General features: G+C 45.9%; 1 protein-coding gene across 2 annotated transcripts in view; it reads right to left on the bottom strand.

Annotated features, from left to right (window-relative positions):
* The window catches only part of P2RX1 (purinergic receptor P2X 1), a 93,377-nt gene extending 72,670 nt beyond the window's left edge, over positions 1–20,707 (bottom strand). The window contains exon 1 of one of the 2 annotated variants that reach the window (XM_083174139.1): positions 20,204–20,707. In XM_083174139.1, the coding sequence (XP_083030265.1) occupies positions 20,204–20,355 (152 nt within the window). In that variant the 5' untranslated portion in view covers positions 20,356–20,707. The remainder of the gene's footprint in view (positions 1–20,203) is intronic. The other variant, XM_083174140.1, reaches the window with a different exon arrangement.
* Between the last annotated feature and the right edge of the window lie 3,509 nt (positions 20,708–24,216).

Below are 24,216 nucleotides of genomic sequence, written 5' to 3'. Positions count from 1 at the left end.
TGCATAAGTTTAATTCTTAAAACATCAAGGGCGAGATTTAATGCCGCCCGTGTCCAGCGGCAGTGCGAGCTGTCCGTCAAACTCGGATGTTTTTTTAAAGGGGAATTAACTTGCAAGGTATAGTTTTTGCCTTGTAAGTTAATTCCCCTTTAAAAAAAAGGCGGAAATCTCGCACTGCCGCTGAACTCGGGTGGCATTACATCTTGCCCTAAGTGTTTATAGCTGGTGATTATTTCACTTTAAACATTTACGCACATGTGTATTATCAATTCAAGTTATATATTTACATTACGTTTGATTTATGATAAAAGTCAAACAGTTGTTCAGTAAGAAGGTACATTTGTAATTAAAGTAATGGACGTATCATGATGCTATGTTGCCACATACTGTGACCACATGTATACAATTACAAATGCATTGTCAAAATGAGATCATTTTAAGGAGATGTACATTTCTACTAAAATATCATCCATGTCATTGGGAGAATGGCTTCAAAATAAAATGATACATTATATGTAATGAGTATGTCTCTTTTTCCAAACTGGGGCTCAACATTCCAGGATCCAGACAAGTAGCAGCAGGTAGTCACACCTATTTCACTCCTAATTCAGGCCTGAGCACTGCTGTGCGAATTTGCAGGGGCCTGCAATTAGATAGCCACTGCACAGACAGAGTCAAATCCCACCCCATGCAAGTCTGCAAAAGACTTGGGAATGGATCGCTGATCGCCGGCCCTCTGCAAATCCATTTGAAACTTACTGACCATCGTAATGATTATCCCAGTCTGTGTACCCAACTCTGACCCCTCCACAACTGTGTGACTGAACCAGGTCAAAGCTGACGTCACACACCGTTCACTACCTGGGCTCGTCTGCATTTTTTCTGGCAAAGGCAGGTGTCCGACCCCAAACGGCGACTTCTGTCAGTCAAACTGCGAGTAGATTGCGATTAAGGTGCCCATACACGTTGCGATTTTAACATGCGTTTTGAAAAGCATTGCATCGGTTAAAATCGCACAGTGTACATGCGGGGATGCGATGCGCGTCCCCGTAGGTACAATATTGTATAGTACAAAAAGTATCTGCAGGCAGTACTTTTCGTGCTACATCGCATCGCATCAGTTTGTGGTACATGCGATGCGATGTCTATTAGCAAACTATACAGTACAGTAGCTCGCATCACATCCCCCTAAAAGTGCCAATATCGCACTGCACATATGAAGTTCAAAATGCACAGCACACATATTGCAACGTGTATGGGCACCTTAAGAACCATAGCTGTTTTTTTTTTCGCTGTTTGATAACCGATTTGAATTTGCACCATAGCGATCAGGTCTAAACAACCCCTCTTTTATTCTGGTTAAAAAAAAGAAAGTCTATTCGTGGCACACTGATAAACCGACTTTATGTAGAATAAATATTTTCTAAGAATATGAGTGAAAAACTATATATGATGCACAAGGAAGAGAAAAAAGTCACACTTTATTTTTCCTACACACATCTTTATTTTAAGAATATTTCGCTGAAGTTTAACAAGCATTTTAAATAAACTAATAAAAGTTAATACATTTTGGGGGAAATTTACTAATATGAAAAACCGAGTTTTTCGTATTAGTATTTTCCCTACGACTGCATACGACTGTTTCAGTCGTATGCAAAGTCGTGTTCCGGAGGGTCATTTACAAAGCAGTCAGATACGACTGCTTTGTAACCCACCGATGTCGTAGGAATTCGTATTAGCGGCCGTATATACGGCCGATAATACGAATTATTTGTAGCAGTCTGCACGGATCAGTCAGATCCGTGCAGGCTGCAAGGTGTAAAAAAAATAAAAAAATAAAAATAAATGGAAAAAAAAACGGCGTGGGGTCCCCCCCACAGCCGAAACCAGCACCAGGCTGACAGAGCCTGGAGCCGGTAATTAAAAATCAGGGAACCCGACAAATAGGGGTTCCCTGATTTTTAACAACCAGCCCCAGGCTCCTGCTCTGGGGCTGGTTCCCAAAATACGGGGGACAAAATGACTAGGGGTCCCCCGTATTTTAAGAACCAGCCCCAGGCAAAACCAGCCAGCAGGATAATGCCACAGCATTAACCCTACCGACCAGTCAGCCTGGCCAGGGGCCCTGGGGGAGTGGGGACCCCCCCAATAAAGGGGTCCCCCCCTCCAGGACTTACCTGACCAGGCTGAAGCCTGGTGCTGTCCTCGATGCCCCTGGGCGGTGGGCATCGAGCTGATAGTGGTGTAAAAAAATAGAACAAACTATTGTTTTTTATTGTGGCACTACAAGTGCCAGCAAGCCTCCCCAGCAAGCTGGGACTTGGAGAACCACAAGTCCCAGCCTGCTGGGCATTAAAGGGCCCGCTGGCACTTGTAGTTCCACAGTTAAAAAAATAGTACAATAAACACACTGACACAATGAAAATAAAAGTTTAATACATACATTACACACATACTGATACTTACCTTTCTTGATCCCGTAGGTAGCCCTGGTCCTGATGTCCTGTGTCGTCCTCCAGGTCCATGTCGGCTGTCTGCGTCGTCCTCCAGGTCCATGTCGACGGTCCGTGTCGTCCTCCAGGTCCATGGCGGTGTCCGGGTCCGAAGAAATCCATGTTGGAGCTGTGGAAGGAAATCCTACTCACCTGGTCCTGCGCTGAAGAAGTCTTCTCTTGATCCGACGTAATCTAGGTAATGTTGAAGCTGTCGCCGTTCCCCGCTGTCTCTGCATCGCGCTGAGGAGAGATGCTGAGATGTTTCATATTCGGCGCCTCTCCTCAGACTGAATTCTATTGGCCGGCCCAGCGGCCAATCAGGAGCCGAGAAAGTCGGCTCCTGATTGGCCGCTGGGCCGGCCAATAGAATTCAGTCTGAGGAGAGGCGCCGAATATGAAACATCTCAGCATCTCTCCTCAGCACGATGCAGAGACAGCGGAGACAGCGGGGAACGGCGACAGCTTCAACATTACCTGGATTACGTCGGATCAAGAGAAGACTTCTTCAGCGCAGGACCAGGTGAGTAGGATTTCCTTCCACAGCTCCAACATGGATTTCTTCGGACCCGGACACCGCCATGGACCTGGAGGACGACACGGACCGTCGACATGGACCTGGAGGACGACGCAGACAGCCGACATGGACCTGGAGGACGACACAGGACATCAGGACCAGGGCTACCTACGAGATCAAGAAAGGTAAGTATCAGTATGTGTGTAATGTATGTATTAAACTTTTATTTTCATTGTGTCAGTGTGTTTATTGTACTATTTTTTTAACTGTGGAACTACAAGTGCCAGCGGGCCCTTTAATGCCCAGCAGGCTGGGACTTGTGGTTCTCCAAGTCCCAGCTTGCTGGGGAGGCTTGCTGGCACTTGTAGTGCCACAGTAAAAAACAATACTTTGTTCTATTTTTTTACACCACTAACAGCTCGATGCCCACCGCCCAGGGGCATCGAGGACAGCACCAGGCTTCAGCCTGGTCAGGTAAGTCCTGGAGGGGGGGACCCCTTTATTGGGGGGGTCCCCACTCCCCCAGGGCCCCTGGCCAGGCTGACTGGTCGGTAGGGTTAATGCTTTGGCCGGGGGGACTTGCATAAAAAGTCTCCCCCCGGCTGTGGCATTACCCTGCTGGCTGGTTTTGCCTGGGGCTGGTTCTTAAAAAACGGGGGACCCCTAGTCATTTTGTCCCCCGTATTTTGGGAACCAGCCCTAGAGCAGGAGCCTGGGGCTGGTTGTTAAAAATCAGGGAACCCCTATTTGTCGGGTTCCCTGATTTTTAATTACCGGCTCCAGGCTCCGTCAGCCTGGTGCTGGTTACAGCTGTGGGGGGGACCCCACGCCGTTTTTTTTTTTTTATATTTAATTATTTTTCTATTTTTTTACACTGAAGCCTGCACGGATCTGACTGATCCGTGCAGGCTTAAAGCAAATACGTCAGGAAAATGGTGTTCTATTTTCCTGTCGTATTTGCGTGGGTGTTTTACACCACTTAGCAGCCGTATTATCCACACGGCTGCTTAGTAAATCAGAAACCACCATTCTTTTGAATGGTGATTTCTGTCGTATCCTATCGATGGTGTAGACATTCGTATTTGTAATTACAAATACGAATGTTCCATCTTTAGGACTATGAATTGTTGTATTTTTGGGATTGTAAATCCCGAAAATAGAAATTCGTAAAAAAAAAGGTGTATTTCTGCCTACGAATACACCTTTTTTCTACGAATCCATTTTGGTAAATGTCCCCCTTTATTGCATTGTTATTTAGTGTACAGGGATTGGATCCTTCTTTTTCTCTTCCTTGTGTATCATATATAGCAGGGCTGGGCAACACCGGCCCTCCAGATGTTGATGAACTACACATCCCAGCATACCTTGCTTCAGTTTTAGCATGGCCACAAAGCAAAACTAATGCAAAGCATCCTGGGATGTGTAGTTCATCAACATCTGGAGGGCCGGTGTTGCCCAGCCCTGATATATAGAGTATTTCACTCATATTCTTAGAAAATATATATTCTACATGGTACTTGTTTCCTAGCACGGCCACAGCGATCATGATCTCGGGCATCGCAGGTAAAAAAATTGCGTCGATCGCATCGCATGCGGGCTAAAAAATCGCATGCGATGCGACCGACGCGATGCCCGCGATTTCCCATAGGGAACAATGTTAAATGCCTCAATTTACCCAAATCAACATAGGGAACAATGTTAAATGGGCCAGAAACCCCCAAAAACACCCCATAACAGTGAAATTGTCCCCCAAAATTAGTTAATGCCACCCAACGATGAACGTGAACCCGAAGCGTGGCGAGCACAGCGAGCCCACGAGGGGCGGCGGTACGCGTCCTCCGACCTTTTCATACCCCCACTATCCACGTCGGCGTGGAGTTGAGAATAGATAGTGTGGCGAGCGCAGCGAGCCACCGAGCCCGAAGCGTGGCGAGCGCAGCGAGCCCCGCGAGGGGTCGCGGACACCTTCACAGGTAAACGCGTCCCTTCGCGGGCTTCACAGGTATCCGCGTCCCCTCGCGGGGTTCGCTGCGCTCGCCACGCTTCGGGTTCACGTTCATCGTGGGGTGGCGTTAACTAATTTTGGGAGGCCATTTCATTGTTCAGGGGTGTTTTTGGGGGTTTCTGGCCCATTTAACATTGTTCCCTATGTTGATTTGGGTAAATTGAGGCATTTAACATTGTTCCCTATGGGAAATCGCGGGCATCGCGTCTGGACCATTTAATGCTTTTTTAGCCGCCTTCGATGCGACCGACGCGATTTTGACTTTTTTCAATGCATTTCAATGGGAAATCGCGGGCATCGCGTCGGTCGCATCGCAGGCCACTAAAAATTTCCCGCGATGCCCGCGATTGTGGCCGTGCTAGGAAACAAGTACCTTCTACATAAACGGTTTATCAGTGCGCCAGGAATAGACTTTCCTTTTTCTTGGTCTTTGTATCCATTATTGACTACTGTCTGAGGCTGCACCCCCTCCATGATAATAATTGATGCTAAATTGATAAAAAAAGGAGGGGTATTATCCATAAACTGTTTCCAATCCACAATTACATTTAATTAGACCTAGTGCGGTAACCCCAATCCCTGCTTTCACCAATAACCCACCGATGGCCAGCTTTAGAATTGATATATATATACAATGAATAAAAAAATCCCAGGGCATAACACCTGACAATTTCACAAAGACCCTTTCACACTGAGACAGGACACGGGAAATGACTGCTTGCCCTGGCAAAAACCCAGGTTTTTGCGGCAGTGAGAACGGGGTATTAGATGCCTGTTAGCTGCGGGAGATACAATTCCAACTCACAGCCTCCTGAGATGCTAGAAGAAACATGTGTAAAGTAAATTGTTTGGGGACCCAAATGGTGGTTTGGGGACATAACCACTTCTTTGGACGGGCATATTCACTTTGCGCAACTAAACCTAGGGCTTTTAGGCATAGCAATACTAATTGGCACACAAACAGAGAAACAATTGAATTGTTCCATTGGATAACTATTCATATAGACTCTCAGCAGGGCTTCCCCATTATAATCGTCCCCGATATAAAAAAATACTTCTTGCCCTTGGCCACCCGTGAGTATGTTGACATCGATTTTTCTCAAGAGGGTAGTATAACTTTGAGCATGTGGCTCACCAGAATGTTAAAATTAAAACAGGTAAAATTCTATATATATCATTAAACCTGCCTTCGGATCCTACCACTGGTATTCAGGCATTAGATCTACAGTGCCTAGGTAGACAATAAAAAGGTTAACAATGACTAATCAGTCAGCTCCTATTTTTTTTTTTAAACCAGTGATATATGCGCATGTGCAATTAAAACCATATTGAGGGGGGGGGGGGGGGCGGAGCTGCAACTTGCATTTACATTCAATGCTGAAAATCCAAAACGGTTACATGTTAGTTTATGGGACTACTAAACTGCACCGCTTGCACCCATGCTCTTTAGTACAGGGCTTGACAAATTTCTAAAAAATCTAGGAGCCAGGATGAAAATGTAGGAGCCAGAAAAAAAATAGTGACAGTGTGCGCCAAAAAGTAACACCATAATGCCTATTACATATGTCACATACCCATTACACATACCACAATGCCCATTACACATTATGCCACACTCCGAAAAACCTTTTTGCATACTATACCACACACAATAATGGCCATTACATATACAACACACACCGCAATGCCCATTACATGGTGAACCAAACATCGCATTGCCCATTACATATAATACCACACAACGTAATGCCCATGGCATATTATGCCACAGTGCTGCTTACTTACATGCTCATTGCTATGGGTTTCTGGCATGATGCCAGGCAGGGGCAGACTGAGAAAAAATGACGGGGGGGGGGGGGGGTGCCTCTGGTGTCTGGTGCCTCGTGCCTCTGCGTGAGCAGCGGGTCCCCGTGGCTGGTTATACTATCAGCATTTACAGCAGCCTCGGGTGCCCCTGTTAAAACAAAGACACTTAAACAGATGGCCCCGCAGTGGTTTATTATGTTCAATATAACAGCCAGCACGTCGGCAGCCCGGCAGAGTGCGGTGCACAGCTCTCCCGGCTGCCGCTGCATCAGAGCAGGTCCGCAGTGCACCTATTTCGAAACTCAAGCACGGAGCAGCATTGGTTGCTCCCGATTAGCTTGTGAGCCGCCTTGACTTATGTAATAGTCGCGCCGCGGACCTGCTCTGATGCAGCGTCAGCCGGGAGAGTTGTGCACCGCTCTGCCGGGCTGCCTGCTATAATGAACAGAATAACACGCCGCGGCGCCATCTGTTTACGTGTCTGAAACGGGCACCCCAGGCTGCTGTATGTGCTGAAAGGATAGCAAGCCACGGGGACCCGCTGCTAACGCAGAGGCTGCTGCCAGCTCCCTGCGCCTCCATGTCCCTCTCCCGGCAGCCGGGAGAGTTGTGCCCTGCTCTGCCGGCTGCTGTCGCGGTGGCTCTTACAGTATAACCCACAGCGGGGCCCGCTGCTGTAAAGCCACTACTCTGCCCGGGGGTTCTGCTTCCTGGCAAATCTGGTCGCCAGGAAGCAGAATCTGGTCGCCATGGCGACCTGGCCCCCGGGTTTTGTCGAGCCCTGCTTTAGTACTCTCCTCGCCGGAGTCCTACAGCAGCATAACTACCCTCCAGAACTGTATACCATCAATCTGCACATGAAACGCATAAAAAACGGGAAAATGGGCAACATACTGAGGAATCCTAGGGATTTGTGTATACTGTATACTGCTTGTGTTGCTGGCTACAGAGGAGGGGGCTGCATAGAGAGTGCACACGGCCCCCTCCTCTTATCCCACCCTGATTATTTGTCTATATATAAATATATTGTTACTTGGCATATATAATGCAGGTCCGCCTTATAACTGAGCATCCCTTAAAGGATATTTTACAGGATAAATAAAGCTTTTGATTGAATGACTGATTTACATTTCCTGTTCAACTGTGTGTCAAGTCTGTTAGCAGCTAATACCCCTTTTACACCAGAGGTTGGACCCGGGATATTGCCTCTCCAGTCCGGGGCAGGGCATGGTGTAAATGGGCTGAAAAAAAATAACACGGGTACTGTTCCCCGGGAATCTGACCCGGCAAATGTTCAGCGTCGGACACGGGGCTTATCCGGGGCGCAGGGTGGTGTAAATGGTCATTATCCGGGTTATTTGGAGGGTAGAGGGGCGCGAAGAGCTGATTGGTGCTTCTGCAGCTCTGGCAGATGATGTCATCAGCTGGAGACCCGCAGGGGGCACATGTAGCAGCGCAGCAGCAGCGTTACCACGCTCTGTGCTGCAAGCACACTCCACACTGTGTTTACAGCCTCATCTGCTGCAGCACACACTGGCTGTGACAGTGTGTTCCACTTTGGCTGACCCCAAACCTGATCTGCACCATCATGTCTGCAACTGCAACACAGCTACTCCGTCTGCCATCTTTGCTGCAATGCTAGGAGCAGAACCCACCCCCTCCCTTTTCCCTTTCTTGTGACATCTCAAACAGCCCAAAGGTCCATTTTTAATGACACCAGCAAGGAAAGACAGGGCTGATCCGTTTTCAGTGTTGACTGGCAATATCCCGTGTTCGATTTCCCGGGTCCTATCCGGTATTCTGGTGTAAAAGTGGTATAACAAATGCTAAGGGAGGCATTTGTTACAGAAGTTACAGGAAGTCTGTTGTGTTTAGCAATATATATATACGCAGCATCTATTTTTGAGTCTGGAGTTCAAATCTTTGTAAGATAGCATGCTCAGGTGCCTCCAATAGTCTTCAGACTTTTAAATACGTACAAAGTAGTTGCACTTTTCTTTGCAGGTAAAATGTTTTTTGTTTTTTACCTGGAATAAAAACTATTTTACCGGGAAAGAGAGTCTTGGAGTGCCACTACTTTAAACGCATACTGTATGTATATATATATATATATATATATATATATATATATATATATACAGTGGTCGAAGTGGGGCGGTATACGGGGGTATGGCATACCCCCACTTTAATCTGAAGATAAAAAAAAAAAAGTTTTTTTTTCCCCCTCAGGATGCTCTCTGATCACTCAGCAGCACATATTGTGCTTTTGTAATACCCCTGTACAACGGGGCAGTCTGGCAGGGGACGTTGATGGACAGGGGGGTGTCCGAAGGTGCGCACTATATTCACTCTTTACTTTTCCATACCCCCACTTCAAAATTTCCATACCCCCACTTCAAAATTTCCACTTCGACCACTGTATATATATATATATATATATATATATATACAGCAAGGCAAAGGCTTCACTCGGAGACTTAAGGTGCCCATACACTAGTAAGATTTATCTGCAGATCTGGCTGGTTGGAACAAAAACATGGTTATGGATGAGTGACAGTTTGTCAGTTTTCCATCATTTCCAAGCAAATGGTCAACTGTCATTTGCTCTCATCCATAACCATGTTTTTGTTCCAACCAGACAGATATGCAGATAAATCTGTGTGTGTATGGCCACCTTTAGTTGCAAACTTCAATGCAACCTGTTACAGCTGCCCCTTTAATTCTAAGTCAGGTGTTGTGTTAGGTGACTGCCTCATCTTTAAACGCCATAAGGCACTTGGCAGGTGAGCTTTAAACCAGGAAAAAACACATGTCCACTTTAGCTATGATGTGTCGGCAGTTGGCAGGCTCTTGAGAGACAATTGTTAGTGTAGGACTTGCAGTGAAATGGGGTCCCTTGGCGATGGGCTGCAAGCTTAAATGCATTGATCAATTCATGAACTAAAACCCCATTATTTATTTGATTAATTGTATACTAAGGTGAGTTAGTTCATTATGGAGAGTGTTGAGTCCCTGGGCGGTATTCAATGAGCCAGAATCGCTGGTCACAGTGATCCAGATTTAACATTCGCCTGCCAATCGCCGGTTTTTAGCTGTGAATCGCCATGCATGGGGATTCGTGGGGAGTCGCCAAGTAACCCTATTCAACGTGGCTGAGAATCGCCGGCCCTAACGGCGATTCTCAGCCATACCGGCGTTTCCCTATACAGCCGCATTAATGTAGTCAGTTGTTTAAAAAAATGCAGAGAAATGCCAGAAAAAAGCAAATTACCCTGTACAAACGCTTCCCATACAGCATACGGCAAACGCTGGGTATTCTGCTCTACGGGCAAACGAAGGAGTGAGGTGGGGAGGAGAATCATGGGTAAGTGAGGTGCACCATGGGTAAGAACAGTGCTTTGTGGGAGAAAAAAAAAATGCCTGAAAAAATTAAATATATATTTGTATAGCACTTCTACGACCATGACATCACACAAGGGCAGCAAATAATAATACATTAGACTTGCATAGTTAAATAGAACACTTCAAACCAATTATTTCACATGTTCCTATAAAAGTTCACCAGAAAAAAATGACGAGGGACACTCGGTGAGGAACGGCGATATGAAAGAAGAAAAAGGAATCGCCAACTTCTCATTGAATACACTTTTGGCGATTCCCCTCAACTACCGTCGATTCCCCATGTAAAATCCTATAGACCAAAAACGGCGATTTGGAGAGAATAACATTTGGCGATTGCTGCTTCATTCACCGGTAGTCATCGGCGATTTCAGCTCATTGAATACGGTGATTCGCATTTGGGGCTCCAAAAATCACCGTCAGACACGATAAAAACACAGAATCGCCATAAAACTTGGCGATTCTGGCTCATTGAATACCGCCCCCTGTATTTGTATATATATATATATATATATATATAGGGTGGTGACTCACGGCGGCACTCTCAGACTTCACACAAATAACGACAGTTGTCAAAAGGTGATACTTTTAACGTTTCAGTGCCCGTGCACTTTTATCAAGAAATGACAGAATAAAAAACAGTGTGTAACTTACCCCTATATAGAGGAACAGTGATACATCATGTGGCAGACGCTGCTTCCGGACGCCGCCGTGAGGTAGGGCGCTCAGGAACTGCGTCATCACATTTCCACAACATGTTGCCTAGCAACCAAATAAACAAATCGCGTGTTATAGGTAATAATATGAATAAAGTGAAATAACACATCATGAGTGATAAATAATATGCATAAGTGTTAAGATGCATCAAATATAGATGCAATACAAAATTAATGATTAAAAAGTACAATACAATAATGTTAAAAATTACAGCGTACATTGGCTCCAATAGATGGTAAACTGGGCACGTGTGACAACCAACTGCTATACAATTTTGAGAATTTTCAAAACAAACGTGGGTGCTGGAACAGTTTACCTCACTGGGACAGAATGTGTCAACGAAAATTCTGTGTTGACTGAACATGTGTCGATCACTGTAGGGCCAATAGAGGCTACAGGGGCTCTTGAATAAGTAACCCCGCCAAGTAAAAGGTCTGTGTGGACCATGATCATGTTAGTGGACGGATGGTATACCATCTGACGATGTTAAATATGATAAATCAACTAATATCCATAGATAACTAAGGAGCAGTGGACAGGGTGATATGCTGATAGCACCCCATGAGTATATAATGTGCAAATAGAAAGGATTATGATCACTATGGCGATCTCTATAGAAATGCATGTAGTCCCAACGTTTCGTTGAGGCCTCTTGGTGCCAATGTGCCCAGTCTCTCGATCCATTTAGATTCCAACTGTAAAAACTCATAGCCCCAAACACACAGCGACCCGCCGCGGGGGGCAAAACAAGAGGCGGAAGGAAGAAAAAGAACGCGAAGTAAACACTAATGATAGCTTGGTGTTCAATCTCTCCACCAGGACCCTGACCACCACTGAACTATCTATTCTCCAAAAAGGATTGTCGTTTATCCCCACTGCTCCATTTGATACTCTCCAATGGAAAATTGACTCCTACAAACTGAACAGGTCCATTAGACTTAAGGAATTTTTTGGCAAGAATCCGACCTCCCTGACCTCTGAGGCGTTACCTCAACACCTTATGCCGCTTAAAAAGAAATCCAGCTTTGACCCAGTTAGTGTCAATGCCTCCTTAAGGACATTCAGCAGACTCCTGGACAAGGACACTCCTAGATCATCCGTAGACATTAAACCACGATTCTGGAACATGACGAATGAAGAACGGACTGCCCTACAACAGTTATCAACCTACAAAGACATTACCATCAGACAATCTGATAAAGGCGGCTCCATAGTCGTCCAGAATATCGTGGATTATAAAAATGAATTGGATCGTCAGCTGGCTGACACAAGCACTTATAAATTGCTTATTGGCGACCCAACCCTTTCCTTTAAAAAGGAACTTGATTCTGTCCTATCCCAGGCTTGTTTACAAGGTTTCATCACTGAGAAAATTAAAAATTGCCTTATCACTACACATCCAATCCGACCTTTATTATATTCATTACCCAAAATACACAAGAGTATGGTCAATCCCCCAGGAAGGCCTATTATAGCGGCCAGGGGATCAATCTTCCAACCCATATCCGTATATCTTGATGGATATTTACAGCCCATCATACAGGCCAAAAAAACCTGCCTTAAAGACACAGCAGCCCTGTTGTCATCCCTACGCACGTTCCAAGATCTACCCAAAGATTGCCTTCTATGTACAATAGATGTATGCAATCTATATACGTGCATTCCCCATGCTATGGGGCTTCAAGCCATTAGGATGCTACTCACCAATAACCCTCTCTACACAGGTCCCGACTTGGGGTTTTTTCTCACGCTACTCGAGATGGTACTGACCAAAAATTATTTTTATTTTAATGGGAGGTACTATCTGCAGTTAGCGGGGGTAGCGATGGGGTCCAATGTGGCCCCATCCTACTCCAACGCTTTTATGTTTATGGTAGAGAATGACACATTTTTTTCTAACCCTATTACAGCCGCAAACGTCTATGCCTATTTTAGATACATAGATGATTTGCTGATTTTTTGGAGGGGTACTAAAGCTGACCTTATGGAACTCATTGAGACACACAATCTCACTGACAGTCCAGTTAAATACACATATCAGATCAGTGACACCACGGTTAATTATTTAGATGTCTCCATTACCATACAAAACGGACGTATTTCCACAACCCTCTATCATAAGCCGACAGACAGAAACAACCTATTGCTGTCCTCCAGTGCACACCCTGCCAGCCTCAAGAGAGCTCTCCCCTATAGTCAATTCCTTAGGGTACTACGCATAAACAGCGATAGACAAAACGCCCTCAGTGAGCTGGAAGTTATGTGTAAAAAATTTCAAGAAAGGGGGTATGACACCAAAACCATTCTACTTATGAAAAATAAAGCTTTGGCAGTTCCCCTTGAGAGCCTGAGACAACCACAAAACACCTCTAAAAAAAACAAAAAAGCACATGTCTGGACGAATACGTATAACCACCAGACTCCAGGGTTAGTTAAAAAGGCTAAGAGTTTATGGCCCATCGTTAGATCAGATCCTGATCTACAGTTAACCAATCAATCACTCATGCCAGCATATCGTAGGAATAAAAATCTTAAAAACTATTTGGTTCACAATGATATTACAGACATGGTCAAATCGAACAAGAGCACATTTTTAGGCACCCCCAAAAAAGGTTGTGTTAGGTGCCCCAATTGTACCACCTGTGGGTACCTACAGACCGGGACCACGTTTAACCATCCTTTTACAGGCAGAAAAATACCTATACATTACCGACTGACTTGCACCTCTCGCTACGTGATATACCTGATTTCCTGTCCCTGTTCCCTTCCCTACATTGGAAAAACTGAATGTCAGTTTAAGGAAAGGATGGCGGCCCACCGTTCAGCCATCAAGGCAGCCATCAAGAAGGGTGACAGTGAACAGCCTGTGGCAAGACATTTTGCCCAGGCTAAACATAGCATCACTGCCATCAGGTATATCATTATAGACCAGGTCCCTCCACTAAAACATGGAGGGGATAGAAATCTAAAGCTTTTACAGTTGGAATCTAAATGGATCGAGAGACTGGGCACATTGGCACCAAGAGGCCTCAACGAAACGTTGGGACTACATGCATTTCTATAGAGATCGCCATAGTGATCATAATCCTTTCTATTTGCACATTATATACTCCTGGGGTGCTATCAGCATATCACCCTGTCCACTGCTCCTTAGTTATCTATGGATATTAGTTGATTTATCATATTTAACATCGTCAGATGGTATACCATCCGTCCACTAACATGATCATGGTCCACACAGACCTTTTACTTGGCGGGGTTACTTATTCAAGAGCCCCTGTAGCCTCTATTGGCCCTACAGTGATCGACACATGTTCAGTCAACACAGAATTTTCGTTGACACATTCTGTCCCAGTGAGGTAAACTGTTCCAGCACCCACGTTTGTTTTGAAAATTCTCAAAATTGTATAGCAGTTGGTTGTCACACGTGCCCAGTTTACCATCTATTGGAGCCAATGTACGCTGTAATTTTTAACATTATTGTATTGTACTTTTTAATCATTAATTTTGTATTGCATCTATATTTGATGCATCTTAACACTTATGCATATTATTTATCACTCATGATGTGTTATTTCACTTTATTCATATTATTACCTATAACACGCGATTTGTTTATTTGGTTGCTAGGCAACATGTTGTGGAAATGTGATGACGCAGTTCCTGAGCGCCCTACCTCACGGCGGCGTCCGGAAGCAGCGTCTGCCACATGATGTATCACTGTTCCTCTATATAGGGGTAAGTTACACACTGTTTTTTATTCTGTCATTTCTTGATAAAAGTGCACGGGCACTGAAACGTTGAAAGTATCACCTTTTGACAACTGTCGTTATTTGTGTGAAGTCTGAGAGTGCCGCCGTGAGTCACCACCCTGCATATCGTGCCCACTGTCATAAGTGAGCTCCTATACGGAAGGCACCAAGCGCTTATGCCCCAAACAGCCCTGGAGTGCCGGCCAGCCACAACCAGATATATATATATATATATATAAATATATATATATGTATATGTATATATATATATATATACTGTATATATATATTTAATTTTTTTTCTTCGTACAACGTAGTATATATACACTTATACAGAGGAGGCAGTTACAAATTGTGGATGAGGACTGGTAATAAATACTATGTTCAGTGCCTCACTAAACAGTATGCGTTTGGTATGGTGAATATCTTTTTTGCTGTGAAAAGGTCAGACATCAGACATTGTGGAAGGTTAAGGTTGGCAGGGTCAAAAGGTCAACACAAGCATTAGGTTGACATTGGGCGGTATTCAATGTGAATACCGGCGACGTGCAGCGAATCCTGTTTAGGATTCGCTGCACATTCGCCACTGGTCGCCACGTTCCGGAGCCTCGCCGGCTCCGGTATTCAACGAGTCAGGGGCTCGCTGCCCCTGACCGGCAAATATGAGCTCCTGCGGCGAATGCCGCAGGGAGCCTGAGGACGGTGGCAGGCAGGGAGATGGAAGTCTCCCTGCCTGCCCCAGAACGTTTGTGGGGGGGAGGTGGGCTCCCCGGGTGCCAGGCAGCACAGGCTGCCCCCCGGGGGTGCCAGCAGGGGACCGGGTATATTCACTACACCCGATCATGCATATGTAATGATCGCGTGAAGTGAATATATGAATATGTAATGAGCGGCTCAGCTCTGGCCCCCTGCTGGCTGCTCTGTGTAAAAAAAAAAAAAATTTTTAATTAAATATATATTCATGTGCTTACAGCACATGAATAAAAATAGCATGCCCCTCCTCAGAATAAAATTCCAGATTTTTTTACACCAATTGTAAAAAACAAAACACTTTATTTTAAAAGTTCACCTTCCACTTCACCATAAAAAGATAGCGATTGCTACTCGGTGAATCATGGCGAAAAAAACCTTGAAATGTATTCGCCATCTGGTCATTGAATAGGGTGATTCACCGTTTTAGTCAGAAATTCGCCTTACAGCACAAAATCGCCATAAAAACCTGGCGAATCAGCCTCATTGAAAACCGCCCATTGTGTAAGGGAGACAGGCCTAAATGTTTTTTTTGCAGGGTTTTTTTGAGCCAACATGTATTTCATGACCTACCATCCACTAGGTGTGGTGGGAGAATAGAATAGTGTACTGAGTGTTGCGAGGCACCGTGTCCAAAGCATGGTGAGCACAGCAAGCCATGCAAGGGAACACCCTGCTTTTTTTCTGTGTCCATGTTGAGATTCGGAACAAAAAACTTTGAAAAAACCCATATTCACAAAGGGTGAGCAATGTTTTGCTACTGCGCATAAGCAATTACGCGCATGTGCGGGCTCCGTTTGTGAATGAATGTGGTGACTTTTATAGTCATCGGGTGTTCTCACAGAGCTGTGTGGGCAGAGGGGAGTTGGGCGGTGGGCATGGATCGTGCCCATGGGCGTTCCCATGCAAACGCTGGGCATTCCCATGCTAATAGCGCCATGAGCGTGGGTGCAGGGCGCTGCAAATCTGAGTCACCGGAGTGAGAAATTATTTGATGGTCGGTGACCATCGAATGATTTCGGCCCCTGGTGTCAAGAAGGGCAGGAAAAACATCAGGGAAAGGCTGATATTCTGCAAAAGGTAGAGGGCAATACAGTAGGTTGACACCAAAAAAGTCAACAAGGGTCAAAAGGTCAACATGAAAAGTTTGACATGGTCAAAAGGTCTACATGGTCAAAAAGTCAACTTGAAAACGGTAGACACATGAAAAGGTCGACATGAATTTTGAAAAAAAAATTGCATTGTTTGGACTTTTTCATAATTTACCATCCATGTGAAGTACTATTAAGAACAATAATGTGTGCAAAGAGAGGAACCAGGATCAATGTATTGCAAGCAAAGCGAGCCATGTCAGGGTATGTGTTACACTAATTGGGGGTTACACTAATTGGGGGTCCATGTCGACAGGTGTTGACATCGACACCAAAAACGGGAAACCTCATGTTGAAATGTGTCTACCTTTCACATGTCGACCTTTTGACCCTGTTGACCTTTGTCATGACAAACAATGCCTTTCACAGCAGGATGGAGCACCTTGCCATAACTAATACCCCTTTTACAGCGCCGCAAAACCTCAGGTCTTCGGCGGGTCAGAGGCGGTATAAATGGGACACACTGTGTCCCTTTACATGGGACTTCTACCCAGGTCCTGATCTGGGTAGAACACGGCTAGGACCTGGATAGGGGGCGGTGTCAATGGGTACGCTGGGTCATCCGACCCGGTCCCAGTTACATCAATGGGGGATGTGCAACCTGCGGATCGCAGCATCCGCAGGTTGGACAGGGGGTACAGACAGCCTGCGCTGCTGTCTGCTATACTCTGCAGACAGCAGCGGTGGCAGTGAATGGATGCCTGTGTGCGGCATCCATTCACCTCCCGGACGACGGATGGGGGGTGCACAGGGGCTGGGGGCAGCCCAGCAGCTTACCTTGGTGCTAGGCTGCCCCCAGCATGGCGATCGGCGGTCCCAGCGGGGATGACGCGGCCTCGGCGCTTGGAGTTGATGTCATCTCCAAGCGCCGCCTCTGTCTACACTATGGGTGGATACCTCCCAACATGACCCATGCCAGGAGGGACACAATGCTCTGCTTCTGCACTTTCTTCTTAATATATGATTGCCATCACCTGTTTTTGAATAGGTTAACTAATAATAAAGGTGCTTCCCCACAGGTGATGGCAATCCTAAATTAAGAGGAAAGTCCAGAGGCAGACAGAGTGTCCCTCCTAAGGTGCGTACACACGGGGGCGATTTTGTCCAAAATCGCGGGAAATCGCGGCTCCCCCCGGCAGTTTCTTTTTCATCAGCGACCATCACTGGTCGCTGATGAACAGGAGAAACTGAGCAATATATTGCTCAGCCATATATTGCTCAGCCATATATGGCTGAGCAATATATCTCCCCCGTGTGTACACAGCACTAGAAAGGGTCATGTTGGGAGGTATGCGGGTGGGCATCGCAGTGTAAACGGTGTAAATCCCAGATCCGACACTGCTTGAATCCTTCTTCCAAATGCCGGGTCGGATCCAGGATTTTTTGGTGTAAAAGGGGTATAAGTGGCACAGGGGAATAATACATCAAAATATTGTCTTCATGGACAGGAAACTCCCCAGACCTTAATCCCATTGAGAACTTGTGGTCAATCCTCAAACAAGAACCCACAAATACTACAAATACTGACAAGTTAAGCATTGGGCTTAAACTTGTCAATAGGTGACCCAGAAGTTGGTTGACAGCATGCCAATGCTGTTTTGCATTGTAGTGGATACCCCTAGGTCTGGCGATTTGCAATAAGGGAAAAGTGACCTGTGTTATCCAACTACTTCTCTGGGCGCAATCAGCACAATAAAACAAATCATCAATTCAATACTGCCCCTACCACCCTTCTCCTGATCTTTTGTCACAATTGATAGATCAGGCACGATAAAACAATTGAATCTCTTCATATAGATCAAAGTTTAAATGCAAAACCCACATAGGCAGACATTGTTAAAATGAATGTCACAAAATAATTTTTGAACACCAGAGGCCAAATGTAATTGGGTGTGATAAACAGAAAGTGAAAGATTTGGGAAGAGTTCTCACATTTTGTTTTTGAAGTAGCAATCAGAAAATGAACCCGCTTTTTTTCAGTGTTAAGCCCCGTACACACGGGGGAGATATATTGCTCAGCCATATATTGCTAGCAATATATGGCTGAGCAATATATTGCTCAGTTTCTCCTTTTCATCAGCGACCAGAGATGGTCGCTGATGAAAGGGAACCTTTGCCGGGGAGCAGCAGAGGTAATCAGCTGGTCGCAGGAGCAGCGATCATAAGGGGGCTAAAAACGGGAGCGCGCACCCGGCGATTTATCGCTGGTGCGCACTCCAATCACTGGCAATATGGTCGCTAGCGACCATATTTCCAGCTATTTCAGCACCTATCGCCCCCGTGTGTACACAGCTTAAATGATTGCCACTTTGAAAGATTTTGGGAGAGTTTCCCCATTTTTTTACTTTCTGATTCTCACACCCTATTACATTTGGCCCCAAAACTCCTTTCACCTGGGTCACATAATTTCTTCATCTGTGGTAAATTACTGCAGTTAATTTAATACCGGCATAAGGGGCCCATTTATCAAACAATCATTGTGTCTATGACCCTAAAAACACAAATTTTGGGGGCTAGCTACCTCTGATACCTACTGCAATCCATCCATTGTTGTTCACTGCTGCATCCCCTGGCTGCCAGAATTCTCGATATACACCTCCACAGCTATCACAATCTTTCCATTGCAGTAGCCCAGTGGTTCCCAAAATGTTGGTAATTACGGCACCCTAAAGTATCAGAATTTGATTCACGGCACCCCTAAGCCAAAAGTTTCTTATCAAGAAATTTTGGAAAAAAATTATAATGAATTAAATTGTGTTAATTTTATCCTCAAGGTTAATTTGTCCACATATTTTATAATCTGAAGCCACAAACAATAGTTTTACTTATTATACTGACCAATTAATTTACTCCTGGACCACCAACCCGAGTCACCCTGAAGGTGACTCAAGGCACCCCAGGGTGCCACAGCACACAGTTTGGGAACCACTGCATTAGCCCATTGTAGCCACTGGGCTAGTTTGTGGGATGTAGTTCCAGCAGGGTTACCAGGAACCCTCAGTTGGAAATGTGCATAGCAGTCACCCACCCTGACTACACATGCGCAGCGTCAATGGCACCACCACATTTAGCTCCTTTCAAAGCCCCTTTTGCCGCCTCAGCCGTGTGATACATACACCTGATATGAAGGCATTCTGCAATTCGAGGCTGAGTGCAAATAACGCGCCCATGTTCCATTGCAAATGCATTCATTGATAAATGAACTCATAATTACGGTGACTATAATTATAGCACCCATTGAAATAAACAATGTTATTGCATTACAGATTATTTTCATCCAAACATACATATCACACACAGGTCAAGGGCACAGGTTACATTTGAATTCCTGTCAGTATGTACCTGATACATCGATTAATCGATAAATATAGTAAAAATAAGAACTTTTCTGCCAAGCTAAGCAAATACCATGTCATAGAAAAGTATCAGTATTAATAACCAGCCTTTACTGTACAGTAAGATATATATTGCATTATGAGTATTACTGCATCTGTGCCCTAAATGCATGTGAGTTCCCAATGCCACTAGTGATAAAGGGGCTGCCATGCATACAGTACAGTATGCATCAGTCCCTCAATGCTGCAGTGCTCATTGGTACTTCTAGTCCTCCTTACCCCACAATGTAGCACAGGACCCCAAACTGGATGAGTCTGAACGTCAGTCCTATTTTCTTGTCCCGGACCAGGACCATCCGGGGGGTGTCATACTCAAAGAAAAAGTCCGAGACATTCTTCCTGAACTTGTGCCCCATCGTGCGAGCTCCCATGGAGAGGGCAGTGAGAGCAGTGGCCGGTGCTGTTAGTGTGCAGGGTGGAGTCCCGCTACAGGATCTGGCTAATGCCTTGTTTGTTGAAGAGGCGCAATAAAAGCAGATGATTATCCCCGATGGGCGTCATACAGCGCCGAGGACTCCTGTGCTGAGCATGCTGTGCTGGGGCTTGCAGCAGATTCCCTATACATTACCCATGTATGTATCTGTTCTGCTAAGACAGGGGTGGGAGGCAGCACTGGTGGGGGCGTGTGGCTGCCATACTTCAGGCTATTTACCACATATCGCCGGAATTTAGCAGCGCTGCTAGTTCTTTTCAGCCACCACTGACTGCAGAGTGATGTACTGTATCAGGCTGCTATACCACCACCATAGTGCTCTGCAGATTGTTATCACTGTAGTGAGTGCACAACTATATATGTAAGGGAAAGTACAGTGCAGAGCTTCCTGTACAGTAGGAATTATATGATAGTAATGAGTAAGTTTATTAAAGTGTGAGTTTTTAGCAATGAGTGATGTACAGTAGCCCATAGCAACCAATCAGAGTCTAGCTATTATGCATTAGAAGGTGCTAAATTAAGAAGTAGAATCTGATGGGCAACATCTCTCACTTTAAAAAACTTACACTTTCGTAACTTTACTCCAGTAGTATAATATACTTTGTACTATACAGGAAGCTCTACGCTGTAGTTGCCCTTACAAAAGGTGGCCCATTTTTAATTCAATATTTATGGCCAATTTGGGTGTTTTCTGGGTTTAGCCGTAAATATAAGTTCCAATAGCTTGTATGGTGGAGGGACTGCATCATATACCAGTACAATAGATACAGTATTCACATATAACATACAGTATCCACATATAACATACATTCACAAATAACATACAGCTCCAGTAGCCTGTACAGCCGCAACGTATGCACGTGCCGCCATCTTTTTCCAGTTCTGCCAGAGAGGGACCTTTCAATTCCTCTGCAGGAGATTCTGATGCGCATTGTGGCTTTTTCCATATTACATATGAACATCTAGCAAATTGTAAATTATAGTGGGTATCCAATTACTCGCGATCATTGGCCGCTGGTATTTGCTTCTCTGGGGGCTATCCAATTAGCCCCAATGCCAGCAACATTTTATCTTAAGGTGCATACACACTGTACAATTTTTTTACCTATTGTTTTTACCCTTCTGAACAATATTGGTCAAAATATCTTTCAGTGTGAATGTGACGAATGATGATGCGCATACCCGCCAGTTGTTCATCAAGGTTGTTCGTCAGCTGTGCATGCAGCTCAATTTGGATAGGTTTCAAAAATACTGTAGCAATATAAACTGTAGCTAGATCGTTCGTCTTCCATCAACATCTTTCGTACAGGACACTCGGTTCAAGATAAATTGGTCATCAATGTCTTTCAGCGAAATTGGTAAAAAAAATGTACAGTGTGTACATCGGGGGATTACCGGTACTATAGCCCCTGGCCATGACAGATGGGGTTCACTGGCTCATTTTGCACTGTCACAGCACTCAGGGGGTTATTTTGGTTCACTCTTTCTGACAAATTCCTTCTTGGACAAAACCAAGTAGTAGTGTATATGGTTTTGTCCATCTAAGAAGGATTTTGTCAGAAAGAGTGAACTAGAATAAGGCCCTTAGTGCAGTGGCGTAACTATAGCTCCGCAGCCCCCGCGGTGGCAGGGGGGCGCAGAGAAATTGGGGGCGCCGCCGGGGGGGGGGCTGCGGGGCTATAGTTACCCGCGGTCTGCGTCTCGCCCGGCTCTCTGTCGGGACCTTCCTGACGTCACGGTCCCGGCCGGCTCCTGCTGCAAGGAAAACTGACAATTAGAAAATGGCTGCCCCCATACTGCAGACAGTTTTCTGTCTGCAGTATGGGGGCAGCTATTTTCTAAGAGTCCGTTTTCATTATAGCAGCAGGAGCCGGCCGGGACCGTGACGTCAGGAAGGTCCCGACAGAGAGCCGGGCGAGACGCAAACCGCGGGTAAGTAGGGGGGGCAGGTTAGGTGTGTGTGGGGGGGGGGTTTGGGGGGGCGCCGAATAAATGTGCTGCGTGGGGGCGCTAAATAGTTAGTTACGCCCCTGCCTCAGTGACATCTAAATATATGCAGTGCTGCGGCTGACTGATTATGAAAGAGGCTGGCTGGCCATATGAATATATGCAGCGGGCTGGCAACAGGTGCCTGTTTGAATTTTGAACTGCGCCGCAGCTCCACTTCTGGTGCCTCCCTGGTTGTATCTGTCTTTCCTGGCGTGCGAGGATAACCTGCCATAAGAGAACCTGACCCATGTAGACACGTTACTGTTTAAGTAACAGTTACTCATATGAATGGTGGTATTAAATGATGTATCCAGTGTGTGTGTGTGTGTGTGCCCTCAGTTACCACGGGATACGGTCACTGGGTCACCAAGAATTAGGTCTACATTCATTTGGTCGACACCACTAGGTCGACATGCATTAAGATGAATATGACTGAAGGTCGACATGCAGGAAGGTTGACATGGGTAAAGTCGACAGCGCCATAAGATCGACATGGGTTTTTTCACAGTTTTTTGAGCAGACAGGCGATATTTCATGCCCTACCATCCACTAGGGCGTGGTGGGAGAATAAAATAGTGCGCTGAACGTAGCGAGGCACCGTGCCCAAAGCATGGCGAGCGTAGCAAGCCATGCGAGGGGACGTGGTGCTACGTTTCAGTGTTGGGTCAAAAAACAGTGAAAACCCCATGTCGACCTTATGACCCTGACGACCTTTCCCCATGTCGACCTAAGTCATGTCGACCTTCCTGCACGTCGACCTTCAGTCATGTCGACCTTAATGCATGTTGATCTAGTGGTGTCGACCTAATGCTTGTAGACTTAATGCTTGTCTACCCAATGATCCCTTTCCGTTACCACTATCTGGAATGATGCTAGGCAGCAACCAGTCTTCCATGTGTGTGTGTGGCAGGAGGGAAGATATGTAGCCCCCAATCATCCCTGTATGTTTGTGAGAGGCAATAGAGCAGTGGTCAGGGAATAGGGGTAAATTTCCCCAAATGGGGTAAAAATTAAATTCCTGAGGGTAATGGACGGTCGTGCTGCCGGGCATGCATATGAATCTCTATGCGTGCCTGGCTGTGTCTTGGCAGTGCGACCGTCCATTACCAGGAATTTAAATTCATTGCATATAGAATCTATATATATATATATATATATATATATATAGATTCTATATGCATTCCCGGCTGTGGCCCTTATTCTGATTCGTGCGGCCAGAGCCGCACACGGTGCTCCGGCCGCACAAACCAATCCCCGCCCACACTACGGATCGCCACGGCCGTCCGTACACGGACGGCTGGCGATCCGCACGAAAATGGTGGGGCGTACGCCTCCACCATGGTGGGAGCTGCCCCCTGCATTCGATGGTCGGCGACCATCGAAGGCAGGGCCGCACGCCCCACCAGGTCCCGCAAGCTGAGACCACACGGACAATCGTCCGTGTGATAGCTTGTATGGGGGCTGAGAGCTGACATCCGGCGACGTCAGCTTTCCGCCCCCATCACTGGCGTCATACCCTCATTAGCATGCGTACGCCCCGCGTTTGCATGGGAACGCCCATGAAACGCGGGGCGTATACATAGGGAAATGAGGGCATGAAGCCCCTCACTCCCCTATACGCCCCCTTTGCGGCGTAGTAACGTTATGTGCGGCGAATTCGCCTGCACATGCGCAGATTGACCTCTGCGCATGTGCAGACGGAAAACATCGGCGGTACGGCCGCACGCGGGCCGTACCGCTCGAATCAGAATAAGGGCCACTGTGTGTGTTACAGTACTGTAGTGTAGACCTGACGCAGTGCAGTGCATCA

Source organism: Crinia signifera, chromosome 2 (assembly GCF_055691185.1).
Source record: "Crinia signifera chromosome 2, ASM5569118v1, whole genome shotgun sequence".
Taxonomy (NCBI): domain Eukaryota; kingdom Metazoa; phylum Chordata; class Amphibia; order Anura; family Myobatrachidae; genus Crinia; species Crinia signifera.
This window is presented reverse-complemented; position numbering and strand designations above follow the sequence as displayed.